The 25512-nt window shown below is 64.5% G+C and overlaps 1 protein-coding gene across 9 annotated transcripts; it reads right to left on the bottom strand.

The window, feature by feature from the left end:
- SBF1 (SET binding factor 1) lies at positions 1 to 23860 on the bottom strand. Of its 9 annotated transcripts, none has more exons than XM_036311326.1 (41): positions 23640 to 23828; positions 18115 to 18200; positions 17623 to 17760; positions 17282 to 17440; positions 17093 to 17203; positions 16750 to 16773; positions 16432 to 16537; positions 16183 to 16315; positions 15973 to 16081; positions 15772 to 15885; positions 15613 to 15690; positions 15183 to 15296; positions 14982 to 15110; positions 14808 to 14906; positions 14499 to 14703; positions 14304 to 14416; positions 13354 to 13503; positions 13080 to 13148; positions 12843 to 13001; positions 12506 to 12768; positions 12258 to 12430; positions 12108 to 12181; positions 11838 to 12033; positions 11518 to 11645; positions 10890 to 11068; positions 10661 to 10794; positions 10356 to 10563; positions 10086 to 10282; positions 9868 to 10005; positions 7550 to 7627; positions 7063 to 7244; positions 6816 to 6992; positions 6122 to 6409; positions 5913 to 6039; positions 5712 to 5842; positions 5408 to 5638; positions 1700 to 1807; positions 1393 to 1604; positions 727 to 814; positions 529 to 660; positions 1 to 433 (listed from the first exon to the last, which is right to left on the bottom strand). In XM_036311326.1, exons 1-41 carry the CDS (start codon positions 23692 to 23694, stop codon positions 335 to 337), a joined length of 5694 nt encoding a protein of 1897 aa, XP_036167219.1. In that variant the 5' UTR covers positions 23695 to 23828; the 3' UTR covers positions 1 to 334. The 9 variants fall into 9 exon arrangements, with proteins under 9 accessions (XP_036167219.1, XP_036167220.1, XP_036167223.1 ...); XM_036311327.1 differs by having other exon boundaries at positions 17291 to 17440; XM_036311330.1 differs by lacking the exon at positions 18115 to 18200 and having other exon boundaries at positions 23640 to 23860.
- Positions 23861 to 25512: the final 1652 nt, after the last annotated feature.

Below are 25512 nucleotides of genomic sequence, written 5' to 3'. Positions count from 1 at the left end.
TGTGGCACATAGTTAGTTCTCTTTATAGACTCTGTGGGAACAGGGTGCCTGCGGGCCGCCGGGGCCACCACGCGGACAGGGCTGGGCTATTTACAGGCCCACCGAGAGGGCTGTACCATGGCGCCTCCCGCCAGCGCTCAGCCAGGACTCCAAAATAAGTCAGAGCTGGCCAGGCGGGCGGGGTGGGCAGGATGGGGTTGGCAGGGGCTATACACACAAATTTGGGGGCTGGGCCTCAATACTGTCAAGGGTGGGGGCTGTAAACATGGCCGGGGGGCCCTGCCCACCCCTAGTGGTCTGTAACTGGACACAGCGCAGCCGGGCAGGGCTGGGCTCAGGCATCTGACAGGCAACTCTGGATCTGGTCCACCCACTGCTGGGCCGACGGCACGTCCTGGGCACAGAAGTTGTAAACACGACGAGTCGTCTTCACCTGGGGAGGGTGGGTAGCTGAGTCCTCGGCCCACCCCACGGAGCCCCCTGCCTGCCCGCCCGCCCGCCTTCTCCTGCACCCTGGTCACAGCTCACATCGAAGAAGGCCTTCTCGTCCACGGTCTTGGGGGCGCCCATGGTGGGAGTGCCAGACACCACGGCCTCCACCTCCGCCAGGTCGATGACCCCCTTGCACTCTGTATCCACGCGGTGGTCGTAGTAGCGCAGCTGAGGGGGACAGGAAGTCAGGGCGGGTCCTAGCCCGTGCCTACCCTGTGCCCACTGACCACTCACCTGGTGCTTGGTCTTGTCCAGCACGAACCAGCGGGCCTTCCAGGGCTTCATGAAGGCCCCCTTCTTGTAGAGGGTGCCCTCGTAGGACCTGCATTGGTAGTGGAACCAGGGCCATCAGCGCCCAGCCAGGCCCAGCAGTCCCCTCCCCTTCTGGCCAGTCCTAGCAGCAAGACCAATGCCCCTGTCCCCAAATGAAGCAAGGCTGAGCACTGACCAGGGAGCCCCAGAAAAGCGGAGAAGGGCCCCCCACATCAGAGCCTCGGGTGTCCGTGAAGCCGCCCTGCACACACGGCAGGTGCTGTGGACAGGGAGGACCATCCAGCAGCTCCCCAGGCCCAGAGGGCGATGCAGCCGCCAGGCCCTGGCCTCACCGGGAACCTACTCAACCTCCCCTGGCACCCTGCCTGCCCTCACTGTACCCACAGCCCTGTCCCTCTGCTCTGCAGCCACCTTGGCTGGCCTATGGTCACTGGTTCTACATCCCAAACCCCTTCCAAGCCACTATTGTGTCCCTAGCAACTGAGCTGAAGCTCAAGCCACTGTCGGGTCCCCCCACAAGTCCTTCCCCCCCCGAGAATGACCAGAAGTTCCCCAAGGGCACCTGTCCGTGATCTGAGAGGCCCCCAGCCCAGAGGTGCCCACAGCTCAGTGGGCGGTGCCTCGCACCTGTTCTCACTCTCAGCCGTCTGGAACTGGCTGTACAGGGTGCTGGTGCTGCGGCGGGCGGCCTGGCGGGAGCCGGATGTGGTTGAGCCACTGCTCTGGTCACTGTCCAGGCTGAGGCTCAGGGTGGAGCCCACAGGCCCCTCCTGCAGGTACACACCCAGCGAGCGGCGGTGGTGGGGCACACTGGACACCAGCAGAGAACTGGGGGTGCCCTGGGGGCAGGAGACGGGCCTGTGTCAGTGCCAGGTGGCCTCCACCACCTCCTGGCAGCAAGCCCACCCAGCCCCCCACAGCCACTCCCGCTCACACGTCCGTCTGGCTGGCCTTCGAGGCGCTGGGCAGCCTTCACCCGATCCCAGTTGTCCTTCCACCGCTCAGGGGGCCGGCCCAGCTCGGTCTCCAGCCGCTGCAGCTCCTGGGGAGAATCAGGGAGCTAGCGTTATTCAGAAGTACCCAGCCTGGGACGTGAAACAGCAAAAGGAAGAAAATACAGGAAAGTGAGACAGTAGGAAAAGGCTAACGTGTATTAACAGGACAAAAGGAGAAGACAGGGTGGGGGAGGTGCAGAATCAGTGTTTAGAGACAACAGCTGGAAGTGTTACCACACAAGTAAGAGGCATCACAACACAACGAGGGCACTGCAAACCCAAACCGGCTACGGCAGGAAAATGGCTCAAGTTCAAAGGGAAACCCAATCCCTACCAGGAAAGAGGCCGCGCTCTTTAGAACGCAACGGAACTGCCGGCTAATGTGCCCCCGAAGGCGGGGCGTCCACCTCTGGTCACAACGGTGATCAGCTCCTGACTAGCCGCCGTAGCCAACCATGGGCTGGACCAGTGTGGCCAGAGGCCCTGAGACGGTGACACCAGGGCCACGGCCACAATCGGGAGGCAGAGCCTGAGCCAAGCACCGAGTTGCGGAGTTGCGGAGGCAGCCGCCAGGAGGCTGGGGAGGCCGACGTGTGTGGGTCCGCAGGGCGGCGATGGAGGGGAGGGATGGCACAGAAACCCACACTGAGGCCTCCTGAGTGTTTGGCCAAATTAAACTGCCATGTGACAGGCAAGATGTCACGAGGCCTGAGCAGCTACTAAGGAGCTGTAGCTAAATCCAAGCCTGGAGGGGACGCACTGCGGGGAGATGAAGCAATGCCAGACACCCAGAGCCAGGCTCTTGGCGAGCACACGCACCGTCAGCAGAAACCCAGGAGGGGCCACGCCTGTGAAGCAGGGCCCCTCTGAACCAGGGGGAAGGTGTCTCTCGAGCTGCCCTAACAAAGCTTAGAAACAACCCCAGAGAAGACCAGCTGACACACAAGCCCATTAGCTGCCTGGAAGAATAAAATTCAAGACACATTCAAGGAAGACAACACATTCCTAACGCTCAAAAAGGAACCCACAGTGTCCAGCTTATGAAACATGATTAGACAACAAAAATGCAGGAAAATGAGACCCATACTTAGTGGAAAGGTTAAAAGAAACAGCCCCCAAATGAAATTGGTATTCAATTACCACACAAGATTTTAAGAAAAAGATGGACATAATGGTTGAAGAGATGGGGACTCTGCAGAGAATGTAACTATGAAAAAAAATTCTAGAGCTGAAAAATATCTAAAATGAAAAATTAATTAGATAGACTTAAGAGCACATAAACATAAGAGAAATAAACTTGAAGACAAGGTAATAGAAATCCTCCAAAATGAATTGCAGAGAGGAAAGACAGGAGAGAAAAATAGCCTCAATGACCTATGGCAAAATAAAGTCCCAGAGGAAAGAAGGGAGAGATTGTGAAGAAAAAAACTTTTAAAAGAAATAATAGCCTAAAATGTATTAAACTTGATGAAAACTATCATCCCATAGATTTATGATGCTTAAAGAGCTCCAAGCATAATGAACACAGAAAAACCATGTGATGGTCAAATTGATGAAACCAAAAATGATGAGAAAAATCCTAAAGGTTGTAAGAGTAAAAAAAAGGGCACTTTATGCAGTTTACAACCATAAGAAAGAGACCAACTCTTAATCAGAAACACTACAAGACAGAAAACATCTGGAATCATATTTTTAAACGACTGAGTATAAAAAGCTGTCAATCTAGAATTCTATACACAACGAAAACACCCTTTAATAAATACAGGCACAATACAGACACTTTCAGGTAAACAGAAGCTGAGGAGACCTGCACTACAAGAAACACTGGCCAATGGGAAATAATACTAGACCAGATCTACACTAAAAGAAAGAATACTGAAAATGGCAATTACAGAGGCTTTTTCATTTCCTCATCTCTTTAAAACCAAGTTGACGATGTAAACACCATCCCTCCTGTGTATTTGTAACACAGGTGAACGTAAACTGCAGGATGACAACATGACAGACAGACAGGGGTGATGAGGAGGGTCTGACTGGGTCTGTGTGTCAGGTGGCACAGAGAATTCAAGACAAGATTGTTCAGTCAGCCCCTTATCCGCAGGGACACGTGCCAATACCCCCACGTGATGTCTGAAACCGTGAACAGTACCAGCCTACCATCTATACTATGTGTTCTCCTGTGCATTCATACCTGCGATAAACTTTAACTTATAAATTAGGCATCCTAAGAGATTACCAGCAATAGTAATAAAGTTGACTTATACGTTGTAGTAAGTTATGTGAATGGGTTCGGGCTGTTATTTAGTAAAACAAGGGTGACTTCACCCGAGCACTGCAATACTGTGAGTCAAGCTGACAACCCAGGTGGCTAACAGGAAGGAGTATCTGCGGGGGGTGGGGGGTGGGGGTGGGGTTCTGGGCAGGACAGCGGGTGCAGGATCTCGCGACTCAGAATAATACGCAATTTAAAATGGATGAACTGTTGGTTTCTGGAACGTTTCATTTGTTATTTTTGGATCATAGTTGATTACAGGTAACTGAAACCATGGATGGATAAGGGAGGACTGCTGGGGTCCCTCACAACCACTACAAGTAACACAAAGAGGCATAGCTCAAAAGCCTGATAAGTAGATAACACGGAACAGTAACAACTGATTGTTAGGAAAGGGACAAAAAAAATGAAGTAGAAAATAACAAAATGCTAGACTTCAAACGACATCAACAATTAAGTGTAAACAGAGTAAAAATTCCAATAAAAGGAACCGTCAGAAGAGATGAGACCCAACCACATTCTGAGTAAAAGAAACTCAAATGCAGACACACATGCAGTCGAAGCCCAAGTACAGACAAGAACGTGCCACACGGGTGTGGGTTGTAAGGAAGTCAGTGGCGCAGTTCACTCCAGACCCCAAGTCTATTCGTGTTCCCAGAGATAAAGAGGAACTCTCTTCTGTTCCCTGTGCTTGTGGGTCACCTTCACCCACAAACCCATGGCCCTGTGCTCCCCCAGCCCCTGGTGGCAGGTGCCCTCAGGCCAGGCCCAGTGTGGCCCTGCTGAAACCTATTCCTGCTGGTCTGCACGACCACCTCCGAGACGCAGGAATTAGCACCTCTACTCTCCCCACAAGGAAACAGAAGCTCCAAGATGCCGAGATATTCCCCCACAGCCACTCAGTCCAGCCTTCCTGACTGCCTGGCCACCGTGGAGAATTCTGGCTGCTGGGCATCCCTGCCACCCAGCCCCCACCCCCCAGCTCACAGGGCTCTTCCCTGCCCTAGGGCCTTGGCCCCATAGATCCCGATTCCTGAGGCAGAGCAGACAGGACCTCCGAGGAGAGGAGGCCTGGCGTCAACCCCACGCTCCCAGGCCCATAGGCACGCTTCTCGAAAGGGGACACGAGGCAGGTGAACCAGAAGAGGGGTGGGAGCTGGCGCGCCAGGACCTGGGAGAACCTTGGCTTTCCTCAGGGCCAACACCCGGTGGCAGGGAGCGTGCACAGGCCCAGAGCACCACTGCCTGCAGCCAGGGCAGGGCAGGCCCCGGCAGGCGGGCAGGCAGCGTGCAGGCCGGTGAAGGGCAGGGCCACTGGACACGCACACACACGCACCCCGTGTCAGGGCATGCGGTGGGTGGGGCCCGCGCCTACCTCCAGCAGGCGTGAGATGGCGTCGGGCTGGGCCCGGGGACGGCTGTCGTAGCAGGGCCACACCACGCGGCGCCGGCTCTGGGGAGCACCGCCGTCAGGCCGCTCCTCCTCCGGGGGCTCCGGGGACACCTGGGCCAGCTCCCAGTCATAGGGGGGGCCCTGGGCCAGCGTTTCCTCGGTGTAGAAGTCCCACACCTTCAGGTTGGACACGTTGCTGTAGGGCCGCAGGACCTGGGGGCAGGCGTGGCATGAGGAGCTGGGCCAGGAGAAGGCCACTGGCTCAACCAGGCCCTGCCCAGCTCACCTCCGTGTCCTCGGGCGCGTACATGTAGTTGTAGAACACAGGCGTCCTCTTGCTCAGCCGGTCCACATACTCCCACACAGACCTGCAGGTCTGCGGGCCCTTGCGCTCCCCCTTCTCCTCGTACAGCAGCCCTGCAGGGGGCAGCACTGAGCCCCGCCAGCCAGCCCCCACCCACCCTGCCCGACCACCTCCTGCACCTACCCAGCTCAATGCGCTCGTAGTCCGAGTCCAGCAGGAAGGTCCGGAAGCGGCGGGACACGTGGTGGTAGCCAAGAAACTTGAGGTAGAAGGGACTGAACTCGAACTCCATGGGGAACTGCAGGTGGACCTGTGCAGGGTCAGAGGTTAGGGGTCAGGAGCCAGGGACCAGGGCCCGGGGGCTCAGCCTTCCATTACCGCCACCCACTCACCTGGTGCACACAGTCCAGGAACTGCAGGAAGACGGGCGTGAAGCCGCTGCTCTGCCCGGCCAGGGTGTGGGCCCCCCGGTGGCTGAAGCGATGGCCAAAGGACAGCCACTCCTTCTCCACCAGCAGGCGGAAGCCCTCCAGGGTGCGGTAGAAGGGGTCCGAGAGCAGCTGCACCAGGGACACCACCTGCGTGGTGACGTCCCAGCCGTCCTCCAGGCTCACCAGCACAGAGGAGCCTGCGTCCAGGAGCTCCACCACCATCACCGACACGTGCAGCAGCTTGTGGATCTGCAGGGACCAGCAGCCTCGGACCGGCCCCGACCAGCCCAGGACCCACACACCCCCAGGAGGGCAGCCAGGTGGGCAATGCACCCAGGGTAGCCGGCAAGGTAGGCACAGCGACGAACAGCTGAACCCTGCTGCCTCCTGCCCTCCCAGCCCCCAGCACTGGAGAGGGGGCCCGTCCTTGGGATGCACAGCACCCCGCCAAGGACAGCCTTGGCCCTGACCGGGGTGGGAAGTGGCCATCACTCCCTCCCAGGGCCCAATCCTGCTGGATAAGTGAGCCAAGACCTCCTCTGCCCTTGGCAGCAGTGAGTGAAGGGCCCAGAACCCGGGGTAGCCCAACAGCCCCTCCCCATCTCCTCACCCCCCGAGGGCCCTCGGCCACAGTGGGGGCAGGGGCAGTGCAGACCTGGGTGAGCCACTCCGAATCCTCCAGCGAGCGCAGGAAGGTGGGGCTGGACTCGAAGTCCTGACAGCCCGGGACACATGCCTTCAGCAGCTTCTTGAAGCTGGTCTTCACCTGCCGGGCCTCAAACATCTCGATGGGCACCAGCGCCCACTGCTGCAGGGGGTCTGGTCGCACGCCCTGGAGGAGGGCACATGGTGAGACCTGCCCGGCTCCTGGCCCCACCTGGCCCCATGCCCCGACCAGTCACCTTGAACTGGGCCTTGTCCCCAATGATGTAGAGGGCTGCACGCTGGGGCCGCAGAAAGCCTGAGTCTGGGGGAGCCCCGTTCGCCTGGGGGGGCCCCCGCATGTCTCTGCCTGCTAGCCGGGAGCCCACATCACCACCGAGCCCACCACTGCGCCCGCTGGCCCGAACGCTGCCCCATTTACCTGCACGGAGAGACCAGGTGAGCCCCCGAGCTGGGCCGGGCACCACTTACCTGGGGCTGAGCTCCCGGGGAGGCGGGGAGGCCAGCAGGGCCCTGAGGAGCCTGAGCTGCGTCAGGGCCGGGGCAGGGGCAGGACTCGGGGGCCAGGTTAGTGCCCAGGGCCGTGGGAGGGCTCGGTTATGCCAGTCTGTTGTGTGGGGCGTTAGTGGCAGGCGTGGGGGGACGTTAGTGCCCACGACGACTCAGTCACACGGGGGCATCTGTGCCAGGTGTGGGGAGCGCCAGCCTAAGTGGATGGTACGGTACCTCGGGGTGCGGTCCGTCTGGAGGCCGAGGCCGCCATGGGGTTGGACAGCGTGGTGACCCTGGCTCTGGGGCTGGGCACTGGGGGCACAGCAGAAAGAAGGCTCAGGCCTGGCCCAGGCCCACGTGGGTGCCCAGCATGGGGTCTTGTGGACCAAAGGGGCCACATGCAGGACTGGGTTCCACCGAGCCCCCCAGAAGCCCCCAGACAGCAGGGTCCACGCCAGGGCCAAATTGCAGGGTTCTCCCAGGTCCTCTGGCAGGGGCAGGTAGGAAAGGTCAGAGGAGGCAGGAACCCTGGGCCCCCCTTCAGATACCTCCTCTACGACCTGTCCCTGGGCCCTTGGACCCCACAGCACGGCCCCAAGCCGCTCACAGCACATCCCACCAAGCAGCCTCTTCCCAGCAGCCACCAGATCCGGAAGCTCCAGCCGCAGCCAGGGAGCACGTGCAGTCAAGGACACAGACGGCCCAGCCCAGCCCCAGGCCGAGCGGTGCTGTCCACCGGGGAGGGAGGCCCCAGGCTCACGGGCTGGTCCGGCCCAGCTCGAGGCACAGAGAACCTCGCCAGGCAGCTGCTCCAAAGCCTGCTTCCAGCCTTGGTCGCCTGAGGAGGCAGCAGGGACACAGCCCTGCCCACTAGCGCACCCCTCCACGCAGGGACAGGAGGCACACCCAGGGAGGACACAGGTGTCCTTGTCACGTGGATGGAGCCTGGGCTGCCCTGAAGCTGGGGGACCAGGAGGCTGTGGAGCCAGAAGTGCCCAGGTGGCCACAGGGAGGTGCAGGCACCAGGGGAGGGTGGGTGGCAGTGCCACCATGTCCCCACAATCGCATGCAAAGGTGGCCTCTGATGTGTGGAAAAGCAGAAGCCACGAACCAGAGCACTGAGGAGAAGGCCAGACCTGTGCCCCAGAGGACATCCCCATGAGCACCCACCAGGGTGACTGGCTGCCCGTTCCCAGCCCCCTTGTCCCTAGTGCCCAGTAAGTGGCAACAGACAGGGGACATGAACCCTGAAGTGTGGGCTGGTTGGGAGGGAGGCTGCTCAGACAGCAGAGGGAGCGTGTGAGGGCAGGAGGGGCAGGCGAGGCCCTCGTGCACCTGGAGCCCCTCCTCCACAGTCAGGGGTGGAGGATGGCAGACCTAGGGACTCAGAATCAAGGAGGACGTACGGGCTTCTGGAAGGCCTGGCCTGGGGGGAGTACCACCAGCCCCCAAAACCCACCTGTCACCCCAGCGTGTGGACTGCAGTGAAAAACGCGGACAAGTAGGAGAGTAGGGATGGAGGGAACCAGAGAGGTCTGACCAAGAAGCAACCACCACATCCCCTCTGCACCAATGGGGCGGGGCTCACGGAGAAGTGGCCCTCACGTGGCACCTGAGCCACGGCAGCCAGGGGGAGACAGGGTCAGATGGAGATGGGGTCAGATGGAGAGATGGGGTCAGATGGGGAGACAGGGTCAGATGGGGAGACAGGGTCAGATGGAAGAAATGGAGGCAGACGGGGGAGACAGGGTTAGACACGGTGTGGGGGTGTGTGGGGGGTCGGGGTCAGGCAGAAGCCTATGAGATCAGGTGGGAAAGGGGATGCAGAAGTAAGTGCCTTGGAGTGGGACCCCGAGGAAGACACTCCTCCCTCGTTACAGAATGAGGCCCTCAGGGGTGGTTCCTGAAATCTGAGCCTCTCCCCGCACCTCGCACCCACCTGGCTCACCTCATCAATAGGTTCCCCACCTGCTGCCCAGGCGGCCAGACCACCCCTCTACAGGGGCCACCCTGCACGTGTCCCTGCAGCAAAGGGCAGGGTCCACTGATGGCCCCTAGGCCCTCCACCCGACCTTCAGGGCCTGGGGCCTTCTCTGCGTGCAGGGCAGAGCCACAGAAGGGGGCGGGCTCTTGGGCAGGGCTGGCGTGGACAGAGGGAGGGCGAGTCCCGCCAGCATGGGCCACCTGGGAACAGCGGGTCCCGTGTGCACGGAGGGGGCCGTGGTGGGGACAGGGATGGGGAGACCAGTGCAGACAAGGCCCAAGGGGCCAGGACAGATAAGGAGAGAAGCCAAGAGGGAGGATGGCTGGATGGAGTGGGCCATGGGGACCCTGAGGGGATGCAGGAGGGACGCTGTGTCCATGGACGGCCAGGAGGTCGGAGAGCGCAGGGGGGTAGGAGTGGTCAGAACAGGGGCTCAGGGGGCTTACCTGGTCCCGTGCTGGCCCTTCTCCCTGGTCTCAGACCCCAAACATTCTGCCCCCTCACTGACCTGCCCTCCATAAATGTCACCATGACCCCCAAAAGTCCTCTGGCCCATGAGCCCCCTCACCATGACCGCCCATGTGGGCTGAGGAGAAGCCGCTGAGGGTGTTGCGGCCGGATGTGTCGGCGTAGCGGGGCATGGAGCTGACCACGGCCTGCAGGTACTTCTCCTGCTCCAAGCTGCTGGAGTCCGCCTGGGACTGGCCTGGGGCAGGAGGCAGAGCTGCAGTGGGCAGTGGGCATGGGGCACGGGACCAGGGCACGCATGAGGACGAGGGAGGGTACCTGGAGAAGGCGTGTTCTGGGCCTTAAAGAGACCGACGACACCCTTGCCATGCAGGCCCCCCGAGCGCAGCAGCACAGCCTTGGAGCGTCCACTGCGCCAGCAGACCACGGGGAAGCGGTTCTGGCGGTAGCAGCGGGAGACGCGCTGCAGCGCATTGTCCTGGACGCTCTGGGGCACGATCAGCAGCCCCGGGTAGCTGTGGGGGGGCGTGAGGTGAGGCGGCTGCAGGCAGCACCCCAGCCCGTGGCTTCCTCCAGGCCAGCACGCACCTGCGGCAGATGGCGTACATGCGGTTGACCGGGGAGATGCGGAAGGGCTCCGACTTGGCGCGGCTCAGGCTGCTGCTCAGCGTGCCCAGGCCCAGGCGCTGGTAGTCCCTGCAGCAGGCCCGCTCCACCAGGCTGCTCATGGTCATGCGGTCGGAGGGCTTCAGGGCCGAGGTCGGGGTCAGCGTGCCGGGCTCCAGCTCCTCTGACACTGGGGAGGCCAGGCAACAGGAGTCGTCACCCCCACAGCACCAGGGCCCCTGCACAGGGGTCTTCACCCCCAGCACCCAGGGCTGCCCGCACCCCACCTGAGATCTCATCCTCCTGGTCCTCAGGGGCCTGGCCCCTGTGCTCGTAGCTGGGGGGGTTGTACTTCTTCCGAGTCACGTGCGGCCGCCCCATGGTCTTCTTGGCGTTCTTCACGAGGTTCCGGGACAGGGTCCTGGGGTGCGAGGTCGGCAGTGAGCGGACAGGCACAGGCCCGCACCCAGCGGTTTGGGAGGCATGGGCTCCCTGGCACCGGGCCCCGCTCCACACCTGAGAGAGGGACCCTTGTCCTTGGTGGTGCGGGGCGGCCGGCCGGGCGTGTGCGCGGAGCCCTGGGTGAAGGCGAAGGTGGTCCTGATGTCCAGCGGGTACCGCAGCTTGTGCAGCTGCTTGCGGAAGAGCTCGGCGTTCTCGGACCCCACCTCCTCGTCGAAGGCCATCTTCAGCAGCTGCGTCAGACACAAGGCCTCTGAGGTCTGGGCGGCCATGACCACAGAGGCGGGCGAGCCTACAGGAAGCCCTGTGCCTCCCAAATGAGATGGATGGTCAACACCCTGCGACCAGATGGGCCCTGGGGGTCGGGGAAGGCCCAGCACCCGGCTGTGAAGGGCCCCCTGCCTCTGCGTCGTGCTGGGCACACCTGGGGCTGGCGGGCGTGTCGCTCCAAGGGAGCGCCAGCACTGGGCACGCGGGCCCTCGCCACCGGCCAGTGTGGCTGGCAGGCCGCGGAGCACGGCCTCTAACCGTGCTTCCTCCTCCTCTGTGTACATTTGGGTCGTGCTGAGCTTATGCAGCACACTCCAGACACAGACTCAAAGGTGGGGGCCCCGTAGAGCAAACAGGAGCGCCCCAAAGCTGGCAGATCACCCACTGCGTCCTGCGCCCCCCGCGGGCCCACCTGGAACGTGCAGGAGCGCAGATGCAGCCCGTCCTGCGGGATCTGTTCCACGGGGGTCGAGACCGTGATGCGCTTTTCCTTGGTCAGCGCGGCCACCGGGAAGGAGCGGACCACCACCTGCTCCCCCACTGTGACAGCCGGCACAGAGTCAGGGGACGGGAGGGGACAGTCCCAACGTTGGGGTCCCAGGGCTAAGGGGGCCGGGCAGGGGGAGGGAAGCAGTGACCTGCACCCGAGATGGGGAAGGAGAGGCAGGGAGAGTCCTACTCGTTCCAAAGCCCCGGGTGTGAGGCAGGGCAGAGGCGTGTCCAAAGGCTCACCCAGGGGGTCGGTGGGCATCCCCGTGAAGATGACCCGGTAGGTGGTGAGGAAGACGGCACCCTCGGCTGGGAGCACTGCGGGGCCACCCCCGCTGCCCCCAGAGCCCTCCTCACGCCCGTCGGGGAGCAAGTAGACACGCAGGCCGTCCAGCACACACTCCTCGCCGGGCAGCAGGTGAGGCCGTAGCAGCTTCGGCTGCTCAGACACAGAAGCAGCACTTCAGGACCCAGCCCAGGTACAGGGGCCCAGCCCCTCCAGGCCCCACACACCTTCTGGATGGGGGGCAGCCTCTTGCTCTCGCGGTGCACAGCCTCCAGGGTCTCGATGTGCATCTGGACGATGTCTGGGAGACAACAGTCCTCACCCGGGGCCCAGCCCAGGGCCCACGGGGAGCGTGTCCAGACCCAGACCCCCCATACCTGGCACCATGACATGCAGCCCCTTGAGGTGGTCGCTGGTGACCCCACTCTCTGTGCAGACCTTGTCCACGAAGCGATTGATGAAGCGGACAACAGCCCCGGCTACGTCGCAGGTCTCTGCGTCCTCAAAGCCACTCTCCGTGTCATAGCTCTCGGCCACACTGCCCGCCATGCTGGGCCGGGAGGGCATGGTGGGTACAGGCCTCACAACCGAGCCCCGCCCCCCAGGCCCATGGAGGCCCACCCACCTGCTGGTGACCAGGCTGTTGCTGGCGCTCTCCAGGTCGCCCAGCCCCGCACGCTCACGCAGCAGGCGGCTCTTGCTGGAGTCGAGGGGCAGCAGCAGGTAGCTCATGCGGTTGGCGTAGTGGATGGCCTGGCTGAACACCGTGCTCTCCTCTTTCTGCACCAGCTCCTGCTGTTTCTCGCGGCTCAGCATGGGCCACAGACGCCGCTGCTCGGACGCCACATCCAGGGCCGAGCGCTCCTCCTCTGCAGGCTCCTCCCAGCCCTGCCACAGCCGAGGGTGAGCTGGGACGGGCAAGCACCCGCCCCCCACTCCCAGGCCCGGGAGTCCTCACACACCTGGGAGGGGTCTCGGTCCTCGGCAGGTTCCAAGTAGAGGGCCCGGATGTGGGTCTGCACATCCCCGTAGAACATGGCCTCCCAGAACTGGGGCGTGCTCCACACCACGTGCTCCTGCACGCAGCTGTACGCAAACTGCGTCACCCCCGGGCTCAGCTTCTACAGAGGCCAGGCGGGCGTCAGCAGGGGCAACGGGAAGGGGCGGGGGGGAGGGCACACGGGGCCACCAGCACTCACCCGGCAGAAGGCCGTGACCAGGGGCAGCAGAGCGGCTGCGATGCCGTGCTCGTCCAGAGAGGTGCAGTCCTGCGGCAGCGGCAGAGCCGTCAGACCTTCCTCCACGCCTCACCTCCCAGGGCACCAACCACTACGGTTCCTGAACCTTCCCCAGGCTGCCCTGGGCTGTTCAAAGGTTCAGGGCAGGACAACCCAGTACCCACCCACAGACCAGGGCCTCCCCCACCCCCTGGCAGTGCCAGGCCCCCTGCGGGCCCCATGCCGGCCGCCTCACCTGCAGGCAGCAGTTCATCATGCGGACGACAAAGTCAAACTGCTGGTGGTCCAGGACGGCGCGGTTCTGCTGCACGTGCAGGTGCAGCTCCTGGGCCAGGCAGCGGCGGGCCGCACGCCCCTTCAGGGCCCTCAGCACAGCAGGGAGCAGCTGGGGATGGAGCACAGAGGCTGAGGGCAGGTGACTGACTACACAGGGACCACCCACTGTGCCCTGGAGGGCGGGCGCTCAGGCTGTAAACACAGGGCCCTCGGGTGTCCAGGCCAGGTGTGCCAGGGGCTGGGACTTCAGGGCTCCTCACGCGACAGCGCGCGGAGGCGGGGCAGGAGGACACAGGCTGCACGCTCATCAGCCGGGGCGCAGACGGCCCTGAGCACAGCACAGCCCTCAGCGAGCCCGCCGGGCCCCCTCCCAAGCACAGGCCTGCTGCTCCCTAGGGAACGACTAGGAGCTGCCGCCCCGGCCACGCCGCTGTGGCAGGAGGAACCGACAGCTGTCCCGAGACCCCCAGCTGTCACGAGCACCACCAAAAGCAGTGAGTGGGTTCCCTTTTCTATCTGTTTTTTAAAAAAACATGTGGGTCAACACTTTCTGTGGAGGATAAAGAAACCTTTGGGGGGTGGGGGGGCGTAGGAAAGGATAAAGGGGCCAAGTATATGGTGATGGAAGATCTGACCTTGGGTGGTGGGCACACACACACCGCAATCTACAGGCCACGTGTCACAGTGCCCGTCTGAAACATGTGAGCCATCAACCAACGTCCCTCCAGTGAATTTAAAAGAGAAAATTGAAAGAAACGGCTCTCACTGAACCCCACTGAGCTGGAGGGACCTGCCTGGCACCCACTGCCCTCCCTGCCAGCCCAGCTCCCCCAACTGATGGAAGGTGAGGAGGCCCAGCTGGGGCCCAGCGCTCCTGCACCCAGCGCCCCCCTCGCCCAGCGCCCTCACCTTCTTGGCCTCCAGCATCTTCCCCTCGAACACGTAGGAGATGCAGTTCCGAACCACCTCCAGGCGGCGAGCACTGTTGCCATGGAGCCCGCTGCTCCGCTCCAGGATGGCAGCTGGGGAGCAGAGCTCGCACTCACCTCTGACCTCACCCCCCCCCCCCCGGGCCAGACTCAGGGCCTCCCCCCCATTACGCACTCATAGGGGGCCCCGAGGGCACGGTGGTCCTCCTCTCGGCCTTCACAGCGGGGGGTGCTCCCTGCATCTTGGCTGTGGCCTGGTCCACGATCCACTGTACCATGCCCTCGTCCAGCCGGGGGAAGGGCCGGGGCGCCCGCCGCAGGTGGCTGGCCTCCCCTGGCCTCTGCACCTTGTGCATAGCCACGGCGGGGTACGGGTTCTCCTGGGGAAACAGGAGGCGTGGGCGCGCAGACCAGGGCTCCCCGAGCTCCCAGGACTGGGCCGCAGAGCGGCCTCCGGGGCCACCCACCCGGGCCGCCCACCTACGTTTTTGTAGAGCTGCTCCGCCAGCTCCTTGACGTGACGCAGGACCCGCTGGGGGTGGCTCTCGTCCGCCCGCATCCGCGCCACCTCGTGGGCCACCAGCTGTGGAGAGAGGGCGTCAGGCCCTGACCAGGACGGGGCGGGGTGGGGGCTCCTCCCAGCTGGGGCAGGGCACACCTCGTCAAACAGGTCCGTGGGACGGTAGGGAACCCCGCGCTCCGACACGAAGCCCGCAAAGGCCATGCCCTCCAGCACCTTCATCAGGAAGTCGTCCTCCACCAGCCCACGCTGGCCCAGGAAGGCTGCCTGGGGTGCACGAGGAGGTCAGCCCGCAGGCACTGACTGCTGCCCGACCGCTGTGCCCGCCCTGATGCCCACCTTGTGGAAGCGGATGACAGGCTCCGGGTGGATGCGGACCATGTGCAGACACCAACGGTAGCCCTGCAGGAGCTGAGCAAAGAGCCGCAGAAAAACAGCCCGCAGCTCCTTGTCCTGGGTTGCAGGTGAGTGCAGGTGAGTGCCCGGCCCCTGCACAGGCAGCCCTCACCCTCCACCCACTCCAGGCGCCACCTCCTCAAACCCAAACCCTGTGGGGGCCCTGCTCAAGCCTCCCCAGGTGCCTCAGACCCTCCTCTCCCTCCAGCCCCCTCCACACAGAGCGCAGGGATGCCTGCGACAGCACTGACCACCGCTCCTGCCCAGGGCCCTCGGAGCTCAGCGCCTGCCCTCCCACCTCCCCCGTGGCCAGGGTGGCTGCACTGTGCTGGCGGCAGGCCTAAGGAGAGGGCACAGGAAGGCATGACCCCACCTGCATCTTCAGGGAGGAAGAGGATATTGTGGGGGGTGGGAAGGCGAGATCTGCCAACTCCAGCTCCGGGTCCAGGACCTAAGCAGCGGAGAGGAGCGTGGTCAGGCGCACCAGCCCAGGCGCTGAGGCCCCGTCCTCCTGCCCTCCCCGTGTTCTCACCATGCTCAGCACGCTGTGGGTCTGGCTCTGCAGCGGCTCCGGCAGCGGTGGAATGTGTACACACTCGGGGACAGTCACCGTCCCTCCATCCAGGTCAGCCACAATCACATCCAGCTGCGAACCAAAGGCGGTGGGTGGTCAGGGACCCGCCGGCCAGCCAGCAGGGCCTGGAGCGCGGGGCATACACAGCGTGGCCCTCACCAGCTCCTGGGTCTCTGCCTGGAAGGCTGCATTGACGCCGATGATGAAGGGCGTGGGTGTGCTGAGAACCTCCAGGAGCTGCGCCGGCAGGATGGGCACGTAGGTGAAGCTGCAAAGGCCAGGGCTCAGTGAGGTGGGCGCCAGGAAGGAGGGGGCTGGGCAGAGGGGCCAGGCAGAGGGCTGGGTGGCAGCTGGGGCCCGGGCAGGCACCTGTATCGGAGCGGGAACAGCAGGGCCAGGAGTCCTCGGCAGGCATCTGAGAGGCGCTGGTAGCTCCGGGACAGGAAGAGCACCTTGTGCTCAGTGAGGGCAGCACAGAACAAAGACAGCACGTTGGTGATGCCTGAAGGGAGAGGACAGGCTGGCAGGCCCCGCCCCGCCCCACCCCACGCACAGTGACAGCCTCAACCTCTGACCCCGGCCAGGGGCGGAAAGGGAGGCCCGGAGCGGCGGGCTCACCTAGCTGGCGGAAGAGCAGGGCCACGCTGCAGCGGCTGATGGGCAGGGAGTCGGTGAGTGGGGTCTGGATGACCTGCCGGTCACCCGCCCCCAAAGAGATGGTTCTCTGTGGGGAGAGAGAGAGTGGTGCTCAGGGGCATCGCCCAGTCCTGAGTCAGCCCAGAGCTCCGTGGCCTCAGCAGGCCTGGAGGGCTGACAGGGCCCGAGGGAAAGGCCACACCAGCCTCTGCTGGCCCGAGCAGTGCTGCAGAGAGAGCTCGGGCCTCTGACCTGGGCAGGGATGGGCCTGGGTGGGCAGAAGAAACAAAGAGTCCGTACCACTCCGTCCTCAACAGAGTCCAGCTGCACAGGACAGACGGGCAGAGAGACACAGTTAGACACACGCGCACACGGCGCTCGGACAGAGGCTGAGCATCCAGAGACAGCACACCCCAGGAGCGAGAGGACAGAAACACTGACAGGTGCCAGACAGAGAGCCAGGCGACACGGACACACAGGCGAGCAGGCAGGCTGAGGAGGGATGGCGGCTGGCAGTGGCACCAAGACACACGCGTGTCCGAGGCCTGGGGCCGGGCTCCGCCCAGGCTCGACTCTGGAGTGCCTGCAGCCCCACCCCCACAGCCACGGCACAAGGAGGGCCCAGGAGCTGCCTCAGACCCACCTGTGAGCCCCCAGCCAGGGGGATGGTGCAGGTGAGCAGGTTCCCGACCACGGTCTCCAGGCCCACGCTCAGGCCCTCCACGTGGATGGTGTAGATGAGACCCAGGCTGTTCTGCAAGAGCCACAGACGAGCATGGCAGCAGCTGGCGGGAGACCCACGCCCTGCCTCGGCCCTGGCTGCCCGCCTCACCCTGAACACCTCCACGTGGTCCAGCCGAGACACCAACACCAGAGTCTTTGGAGCGAACAGCTGGCCGGGCGGGCCAGACGTGCCCGGTGACAGTCGCCCTGAGCCTCCCTCGGCGGCTTCCTCTTCCCTCCCGGCAGCGTCCTCCGAGCACACGGCTTCCTGTGGACAGAAGCCTATTCGCCCGGCTCTCAGGCAGGTCCCGTGAACCCAGCAGGAGGACACGGGCGACTCTTCCGGAAACTCCACGCTCCATGGGGTTAGGTGCCAGGACAACCGCAGACAGGGAGACACACCCAGGGGCAGGGGCAGGGGCAGGGGCAGGGGCGCAGCCCCAAGCTGACCTGCGTGGGCTCTGCCGGCTCCCAGAAGGTCAAGCAGGCACAGTAGTGCCGCTCGGAGTTGATGTCAGTGAGGACAGCAACAAAGAAGGTCGGTGGGTTCCTCTCAGGACACAGCTGCCACCCGCTGGGCTGGCAAAACTGTGGAAGGGAAGGGTCAGGGGTCAGCTCCCTCTGCACGCTGCCACGGAGTATGCGCACAGCCAGGGCCTGGATGCCAGGTGCCAGAGCAGCAGATAGCACCTCCCTGGGCCACCGGGGGCACCTCACTTCCTGACCTAGCCTGCCCCCCACAAAAGGGAATAGTCTAGGTGGGGTGAAGACCCTGTGATGCAGGACATGGTCCCCATAGTGAAGAGGGAGGGATGACAGGATGTGGGCACCGAGCACCCTGCCAGCCAAGCCAGTGCCCCCCACTCCCCACCCCCCAAAGCAGCTCAGACATCTCCTTGTTCCTAGCGGGGCCTGGCCCCCAGCAGCCAACACCCCACTCACCAGCTCGATGCCCTGAGGGAAGGGGTTATCCTCCCAGTCCTTCTCCGGGAAGCGCTGCAGGATCTGGCCCTGGCCTTCCCCACTCCCTGAAGACAGGAGCAGGGGGTCAGAGCACCTGCCACCACCACCCCCCACCAGGCAGGAGCCTCGAAGCCCAGGGTGGAAACGTCCCCGCCCCTGTCCTCATCTGGCACCAGGCTGGCCTCAGCTCCCAGACCTACAATTTCCCTAAAAATAATCCTGAGAGAGGCCACCAGGCAGCCACAGAGCCCAGGGCCACCAGAGGGCGGGAGAAGCCCTGTGGTGGACGGGCCTCCCTGTCTCGCTCCCACTCCCAGGCCTGGCCCAGGGTCAGCACCCCCCGCAGAGCCCACTGCAGCCTGCACGCAGCCGAAGGCACAGCGCACCCCCTCCAGGAGGGGCGATCCTTCCAGACTGACCCCCAGCCAACCCCCAGCCTAGGCACGAGGCCCTCACGATGCCCCCGGCCTGACAGCTGGCACCAGGACAGTGGGCGCCCGCAGCCCAGCGCCCAGCCCTGCTCCCTGGCTCTGCCTCACCGTCAGCCGAGGCTCACCTGAGAGGTACAGAGGTCGCACACGCAGTGTCTGTGGCAGGGAAAGACCACGGTGCCCACTGCCTCAGAGACAGAGCACCCCCAGGGGAGAGCGGAGGGTGCACAGGAGGCCGCTGTGCACAGCCACCCAGGGCCAGGGAGGAGGGCTGGGGCAGGAGGCCCACATTCCTGCTTGTGCCCCAGGGAAGCTGCCTCCCAGTCTAACTCCCAGGGTGCTCCCCAGAGACCCAGCCACTCCTTGGAACCCCAGGGCCCACTATGCCCCTCTCGTCTGCTTCCCCCACTCTGTGCCCAGGCATTGCTCCAGGTCAAGGTCACACCTGTGGCTCTTACTCATCCCAGAACCAAACTGGAGGCATGACCGGGCCCTGCTGGGGGACCCTGGCCTCTGGGGACTCGGAGAAAGGACACAGTCTCTGTTCTTCCTCCAGCTCCCGGCCCGCAGGGCAGCAGAGCGAAGCAGGAAAAACACAAGCCTCCCACCTTCACCTCCCACACTCGACCCGCAGGCCCTCCCCTGCTCGGCGCAGCTTCACCACTGCCCAGGGCAGCAGAGAGCCCGGCACAGGCGAGGGTGGGCCCGGCCCTGAGGTCTGAAAGCGCCCTCCCAGGAGACCACCTCCCGGTCCCGAGGCAGGACCAAGTCGGCAACAGGAGGTTCTGGCTGGTGCTGGAGGTGGCGCTGGAGGTGGCGATGAGGGGCCATGACTGACTCACAAAACCTCAGCTTCCTGCTCCCCTCCCCCTCTGAGCACGACACTCGGAGATAAGGTGGCAGACAAGACGAAGTGGGGAAAAGGGACAGATGTCTGCTGGTGCCACATGTACCTACACACATGCCCACAGCCCCCCGCCCAAGGGCCACCCTTGTGCGGCCCAGGCTGGGGTGCCCTAAGGGATGGCTCCTTCCCCCAAGCTCCCTGGAGGGCCGACGGGTGCGGGCTCCAAACAACATCTGGGCCCAGGTCTGGCTGACACCAGGGCTCACCCAGTTCCTGCCATGGGGCAGAGGCGGAGGAAGGAGGGGTGTGCAGCTCTGCCCCACAGCCCCCCTCCCAGGCAGGCAGGCAGCTCTCTCGGCGCCTCTTCCCCCAGGACATGGACAGAGTAGCTGGCCACTGGCCACCGTCCCCTCCCTCCCTCCCTCCCTTCATCGTATGAAACGTCAACTCTCACTTGCAGGGCTCCACCCTCCAAAGAACCAACTGGAGGCGACTCCTGAACTGTCCCAACTACCTAAGGGGCAGGTGGCTGGGCAGGGCAAGGGATGCTCATGGCACCAGCACCTTCTCTGGGCCACGATGACCCCAAACTTGACCTTCAGGTCTCAGCCCAACAGCGTCCCTTCCTTCAGGCAGCTGTCTGCTGCCCGAGCCTGGGGCCTGCAGGCCCTGCCTCCCTCCACCACACCCGACTCTGGTACACCTGTTGGGGGGCTGGGCCAATGGGAGCTCCGTGAGCAAGAAGCCACGACTGTGTACCCATCGCACACCTGAGCCTGGCACAGACCACAGCCTAATTAGCGCTCGCTGAATGCACACAACCGGCTACACCGCCATCCGCCCACAGCCAGCCCCACTCACACCCCACAAGCAAACAGGTTCCTCAGTCAGAGTGCGGGCAGCTTCCGGAGCCCGGGCGCTCCAGGCATGCAGCCTCCCGGAAGGACACGCGGTAGAGAGGCCTGGCCTCCTGACCCCTCTGAGACCCCAGCCCACACCTCAGGGGCCAGGCTGCAGTGTGGCGATGGGCCCCACCCTGAGGCAAGGCTGGGTTCTGCCCCGTCTCCCAGCACCCCCACCCGAGGGAGCCCTGTGGCCATGGAGGCGACCTGCTGCTGCTCCGCGCCCCACCAGAGCTGCCCCTACCCCAGGGACCAGCACAGCCCTGCGTCACAGGGTGGGGGTGGGGGCCCTAGGAGGAAGGGCACTAGGTCCCCTGAGACACAGACAGGGACCAGACTTCCTCCCACAGCCACATCCCAGCAGCCAGTCCCGTGTGGGCTGAGGCTGATGGGGGCGGGAGAACACAGGGCATGCGTTCTGTCATCTGCTGGCAGCGCCCGTCACCAGTGCCAGGCTGAGTGCCTGGAGGCCGCCTGGGCTAGCCTGCACTGTGGGCAGAGGCCAGGGAGGGTGCACACGCCCTGGGACCAGCCCAGCCATAGGAAGAGCAGAGGCAGGCAGCGCCCTCCTGCTCCCCGGCCAGCCACAGCACAGGATCCGTGCAGAGGGGCTGCGGCCTCACAGGGGCTGGCGCTCTGGAGCCCCATAACCACTGCTCGCAGCCTCCTCAGTCAGGCCAGACCGGCTAGGACCCTCCGACTCCCAGGTGGGGGCTGGGAGCCAACCGAGGCCACCCAAACAGCCCCAACCTGCTCCAGAGGGAGGGCAGGACATGGGTGGGGAGAGCGATGGGGCACAGGAATGTGGCAGCTCCGCTCCGTCGGGACCGAGAGAGGCCAGGCCATGGGATGGAGGGGGGTCTTCTCAGATGCCGGGGCAGGGGGGACCAGGAGGGTCCAGCCCCTAGTCCCTCGGCCACTTGGTCAGGTCAAGTGCATCTCTGGCTCCCAAAGACACACCCAGCATTGGCCACGCGGCGTTAAGTCAGCAGACACTGCCAGGGCCCTGCCAGGCCGGGAGGTGGACAGAGGTGATCTGTCTGGCACCTGAGATGTTACCAGACCAGTACAGGGTGCCTGTATTGGTGTGGAGGTGCTCCCACTCACCAGGGGAGGGGCATGCACCCTCTTCGATGAAAGAAGGGGTCCCTCCTTCCCTCCTCCCCCCTGGAGAGGTCCGCCAGGTCGTGACCATGAAACCAAGATGCTCTCCCTCTGGCAAGACTCTGGGACTCAGCACCCAGGCCCTGCATCCAGCAGCTCTGGACAGGATGTCCAGGTCCAGGCCAAGACATCCACCTCTCCCCAACCTCTCCACCGAACCCAAGGACCCCACATCCCTGCCCTAATGTCCTAGGCCTCCAGCACGCAAGGCCCCTCCTCCTCCCACAGAGGGGTCCGTTCCATCTGTGCCCAGGGGTGTCCACACACCTGCTGCTCGCCACTAACAAGACACCCACCACTTCCTGGAGCCGCCATGCGAACAGCTTCATGTGTGTGTCCATCTCATGCTCATGGCAGCCTGGCAGGTCTGCGTGACTCATCCCATCTACGATGAGGAAACTGGGGTGCAGAGGCCTAAAGACCGGCCCAAGGTCACAGAGCTAGCAGGTGGCGAAGCGGGGCCTGCTGACCCCCACACAGGGCTCCTCTGCCCTTGGCCCCACAGCACGCACCCGGCTTGTGGGCTTGTTCCTCACAGGGATGGGCGAGTCCTGCCAAGGGAAGCCCTGAGGCTGGTGGCTGGCCAGGAGCCTGGAGCAGTGGTCCTGGGGCTCCAGAGCCCCACCCCCAAGGCAGTGGACAGCTTGGGAATCACTCCTTCCTGTCACTCATGGTAAGTGGGCACTGTGGGCTCCCGCCTTCCCCGTTCTGGTTAAACGGCACATACTTGTGGGGTGCATACCCATGAGCACACGTCACAGCCAGCTGGTCACGGAGCCCACCCATGCCTCCTCTTGCCTCCCTCATATTCGCCCTCCACGCCCCACGTCTGTTGTCACACCGTCAGCACGGTCTCTGCCTCCTCGGGCCGACCCCCACCACCTTCAGCACCATCAGCCTCCAAGCCTGCTCTGCACACGCAGCCCCTGCCCAGCACCCAGCCCAAGCCCCGCACAGGGGCCAGCCTTGCTCCCTGGATCCCATGCACCCCTCTGGCCTGTACGCCACTGACAGTGCGTCCCCCGTGTGCAGAATGGTTCCTGCCGTGAGAACTCCACCTCCGGAGAAGACACGCTCCCCACGGACACGGTGTCAGGGGTGCATTCAGACAGCCGGGAGCAGAGCGGGGGAGCGAGTCCAGAGTGGGAGGGCCCTGAGGAGGGTCTGCAGGGCGCAGGGCCCAGCAGGCGAGGAGGAGAGGAAGCCTGGGTCCTGGGTGGTGACTGACAGCAGGACTGACAAGCTGCAGGGTGGACCGCAGGCTCAGGGTTCAGCCCAGCCTGACCACAAGCCACCCCCGACGACACAGCACGCCCAGCCCCCCTCGCGGGCCTAGGGCCAGGCACCCAGCCTCTCTCCCGAGCCCGCTGTGCCCGCTGTGCACGGGGCACCAGCCGGGAGAGCTGGGTGGGCTGCCCCAGAGGGTGAGGTCAGGCACACAAAGGGCTGTGCAGGGCCTGGCACGGGCGCTGCGCCCCAGGCGCTGCCGCCCGGCTGTTGCTGATGTCATGGCCGGGCTGTGCTCTCCTGTCGCTGCGCTGAAGGGCTCTCAGACACGGCGCTGAGCGCGGACAGGCCCTCGCGGAGCGGACGGACAGCAGGCAGCGCGCTGACCCCCGCCCGGCCGGGCTTGCAGGCCTGCGGACGCGGCCCTCTGCCAGGAAGGCTCTTCTCTCCCCCATTTCCTCCTGAAACCCTCCAACTCCAGCTCCACCACCACCTCCAGGTGCAGTGTCACCCGAACCCCTCGCCCTCGCCTGCACCCGCCCAACCGCCTGGGCGGGGGACACCCCGCGCCGGGCCTGTGCTGCAGGCCGGAGGCACCGGGGTCGGCGAGGGGGTCGTGAGCGGACGATCGCGTCGCTGGAGGCAGAGCCGCCCGGCAGCCGGCCGAGGCGGGGAGCCCGTCCCACCCACGGGGAGTCGGAGGCGACCGCCCGGGCCCGCTCTCCTCGCGGCAACGCCGAGGCGCTGCCTGCCCCGGCTCTGCCCCGAGTGCGGCGGCGGCGCGACCCGATCCCTCTCACCGCCCGCCCGCCCGCCCCCGACCCAGGCCCCCCGGACCCGGCCGGCGCGGCAGGTGCCCCGGACGATCGCGACGCTGGCCCGGCGGCCTCGGCCCGCCCGCCCCGGCCGACCCTCTCCGGCCCCGGCACTCACCGCGCGGGTGCGGCCCGAACGCCACCAGCACGAAGTAGTCCGCGAGCCGCGCCATGGCGAGGGGCGGGCGGGCTCCGCGGCTCGGGGACGCGAGGGCGGCGTGCTCATGGCCCGGCCCCCGCCCCGGCCCGCGCTCTCCGGACGCCCGGGGCCCGCTCCGCGGCGGCAGCCAGGGCTCCCGCCGCCATCTTCCCAGCCAGCCGGCCCGCCCGGGCGCGCCCTGCGCGTGCGCGGCCTCGCCCCGCCCCCCCTGGGCAGGGCCCCGGGAGGCGCGCTCCCATTGGTCCAGCCCCGCGGGCTCTAGGCCCCGCCCCCTGGGCAGAGCCCGGAGAGGCGCGCTCCCATTGGTCCAGCCCCGGGGGCGGGGACAGCGACGGCGGCTCCGGCGGGTCAGCGGCTGGCGCAGCCCGCTCCCCAGTGCCCCGGCCGCGGCGCTGTCAGCCGGCGGGAGGCTGGAGGGCCTGGCCCTGCCCGCGGGGCCCCCGGATGCGCACAGGGGGGCCCGGGGCGTCCCCTGGCGGCGGGGGCGGACCCTGGCCCTGCCCGTAGTGTTCCCAGCCCGAGGGGGGCTCCGCCTGGAATCCACGGCAGGAGGGTGAGGCCATGACCGGCGGCCGCAGGAGGCCCGGCTGGGCGCACACCCAGGACCCGACAGTGCCCCCCGCCCTCGACCTGCGGCCGCCGGGGAGAATGAATGAAACCAAACCCAGAGACGAGAACGGAGCCCGCCAGGCTCCCCGCCCCACCTGGGCGCACAGGCCCAGGCACAGCCGGGGTCCCCTGCTTCTGTCGGCATTGGTTTCCGTCACTTGCAGCCAAAAGGGTCCTGGGCTCCCCGAGCCCGGCAGGCACGTAGCTGGAGCCCATTTCTGCAGCCCTCTCAGAGGCACCTTAGGGTCACGGGCAGGTTTGGGGGTTCGCTCTGGACCATGATGCCCCACCGAAGTTTCTGGCCATGGGGTTTCCTGCACTCTACACTCAACAGGCCCCCCTCGGGTGCTTCTCCTGCCTGCCTCCTCCCCTTTGAAGGGGCTGTGCCTTCCCTGCTCTCCCCCGGCCTTCCTGCAGGGAGCCACCCTCCCTGGTCCCAGCCCCGCCCCATGGCGGCCTCCACCCAGTGTGGCTCCCTCACCTGTCAGCTGCCAATGCCCTGCCCCCACCTCTCTGCCTGGGTTTTCACTGTCCCGGTCTGGCAAACCCCAGACACACACGGTCCTGCCCACCCGTCTCCTGGAGCCCTGCTCCACTGACAGTGCAGATGGCCACCGTGACACCACAGCCCAGCCTTGATGGACGACCCCGAAGTCTCCTCAAACCTCTGCCCCCAGCCCCACGGCCCTCCTCTACAGAAAACACAGGAGCCACCCCATGGTCAGCCACGCGTTGCATCACCAAACCCCAAGCCCGCCTCCCTCACCCCCACCTCCGTCCACCGCTACTGCAGGCTCTGCCATTCTCCTCTCTGCCTCTTGCTCAGTCTTTTCCTCTCCGGGGATCCTGGCCATCAGAGGTAAACGCACTCTCTCTCACCTTAAGGTGCTCTACAAAACTGCCCTGGCCCTAGCCAGTTTGGCTCAGTGGATAGAGCATTGGCCTATGGACTGAGGGGTCCTGGTTCGATTCTGATCAAGGGCACATGCCCGGGTTGCGGGCTCCATCCCCAGTTGGGGGGGAGGGCATGCGGGAGGCAACCAATCAGTGATTCTCTATCATCATTGATGTTTCTATCTCTCTCTCCCTTCCCCTCTGAAGTCAATAAAAATATATATATTTAAAACTGCCCTCGAAGACGTTAGCCTAGCCAGGCTACCCTGGCTTTTCTTGCCTCTCATGACTTTCTCTAAAGCACCACCTGCTGGCTGTGGCCTGGGCC

This window comes from Myotis myotis, unplaced genomic scaffold (genome assembly GCF_014108235.1).
Source record: "Myotis myotis isolate mMyoMyo1 unplaced genomic scaffold, mMyoMyo1.p scaffold_m19_p_54, whole genome shotgun sequence".
NCBI lineage: Eukaryota > Metazoa > Chordata > Mammalia > Chiroptera > Vespertilionidae > Myotis > Myotis myotis.
Note: the sequence above shows the minus strand (reverse complement) of the source record. Positions and strands in the feature narration are given on the sequence as shown.

Excerpts from the sequence above, each read along its gene's own strand:
- SBF1 (XM_036311326.1), bottom strand. The coding sequence starts at position 23,694 with ATGGCGCGGCTCGCGGACTACTTCGTGCTGGTGGCGTTCGGGCCGCAC. Across the intron at positions 13,002-13,079 it reads TGGTCACGGCCTTCTGCCGG|AAGCTGAGCCCGGGGGTGAC; the intron begins GTGAGTGCTGGT and ends TGGCCTCTGTAG. Across the intron at positions 10,006-10,085 it reads CCAGAACACGCCTTCTCCAG|GCCAGTCCCAGGCGGACTCC; the intron begins GTACCCTCCCTC and ends CTCCTGCCCCAG.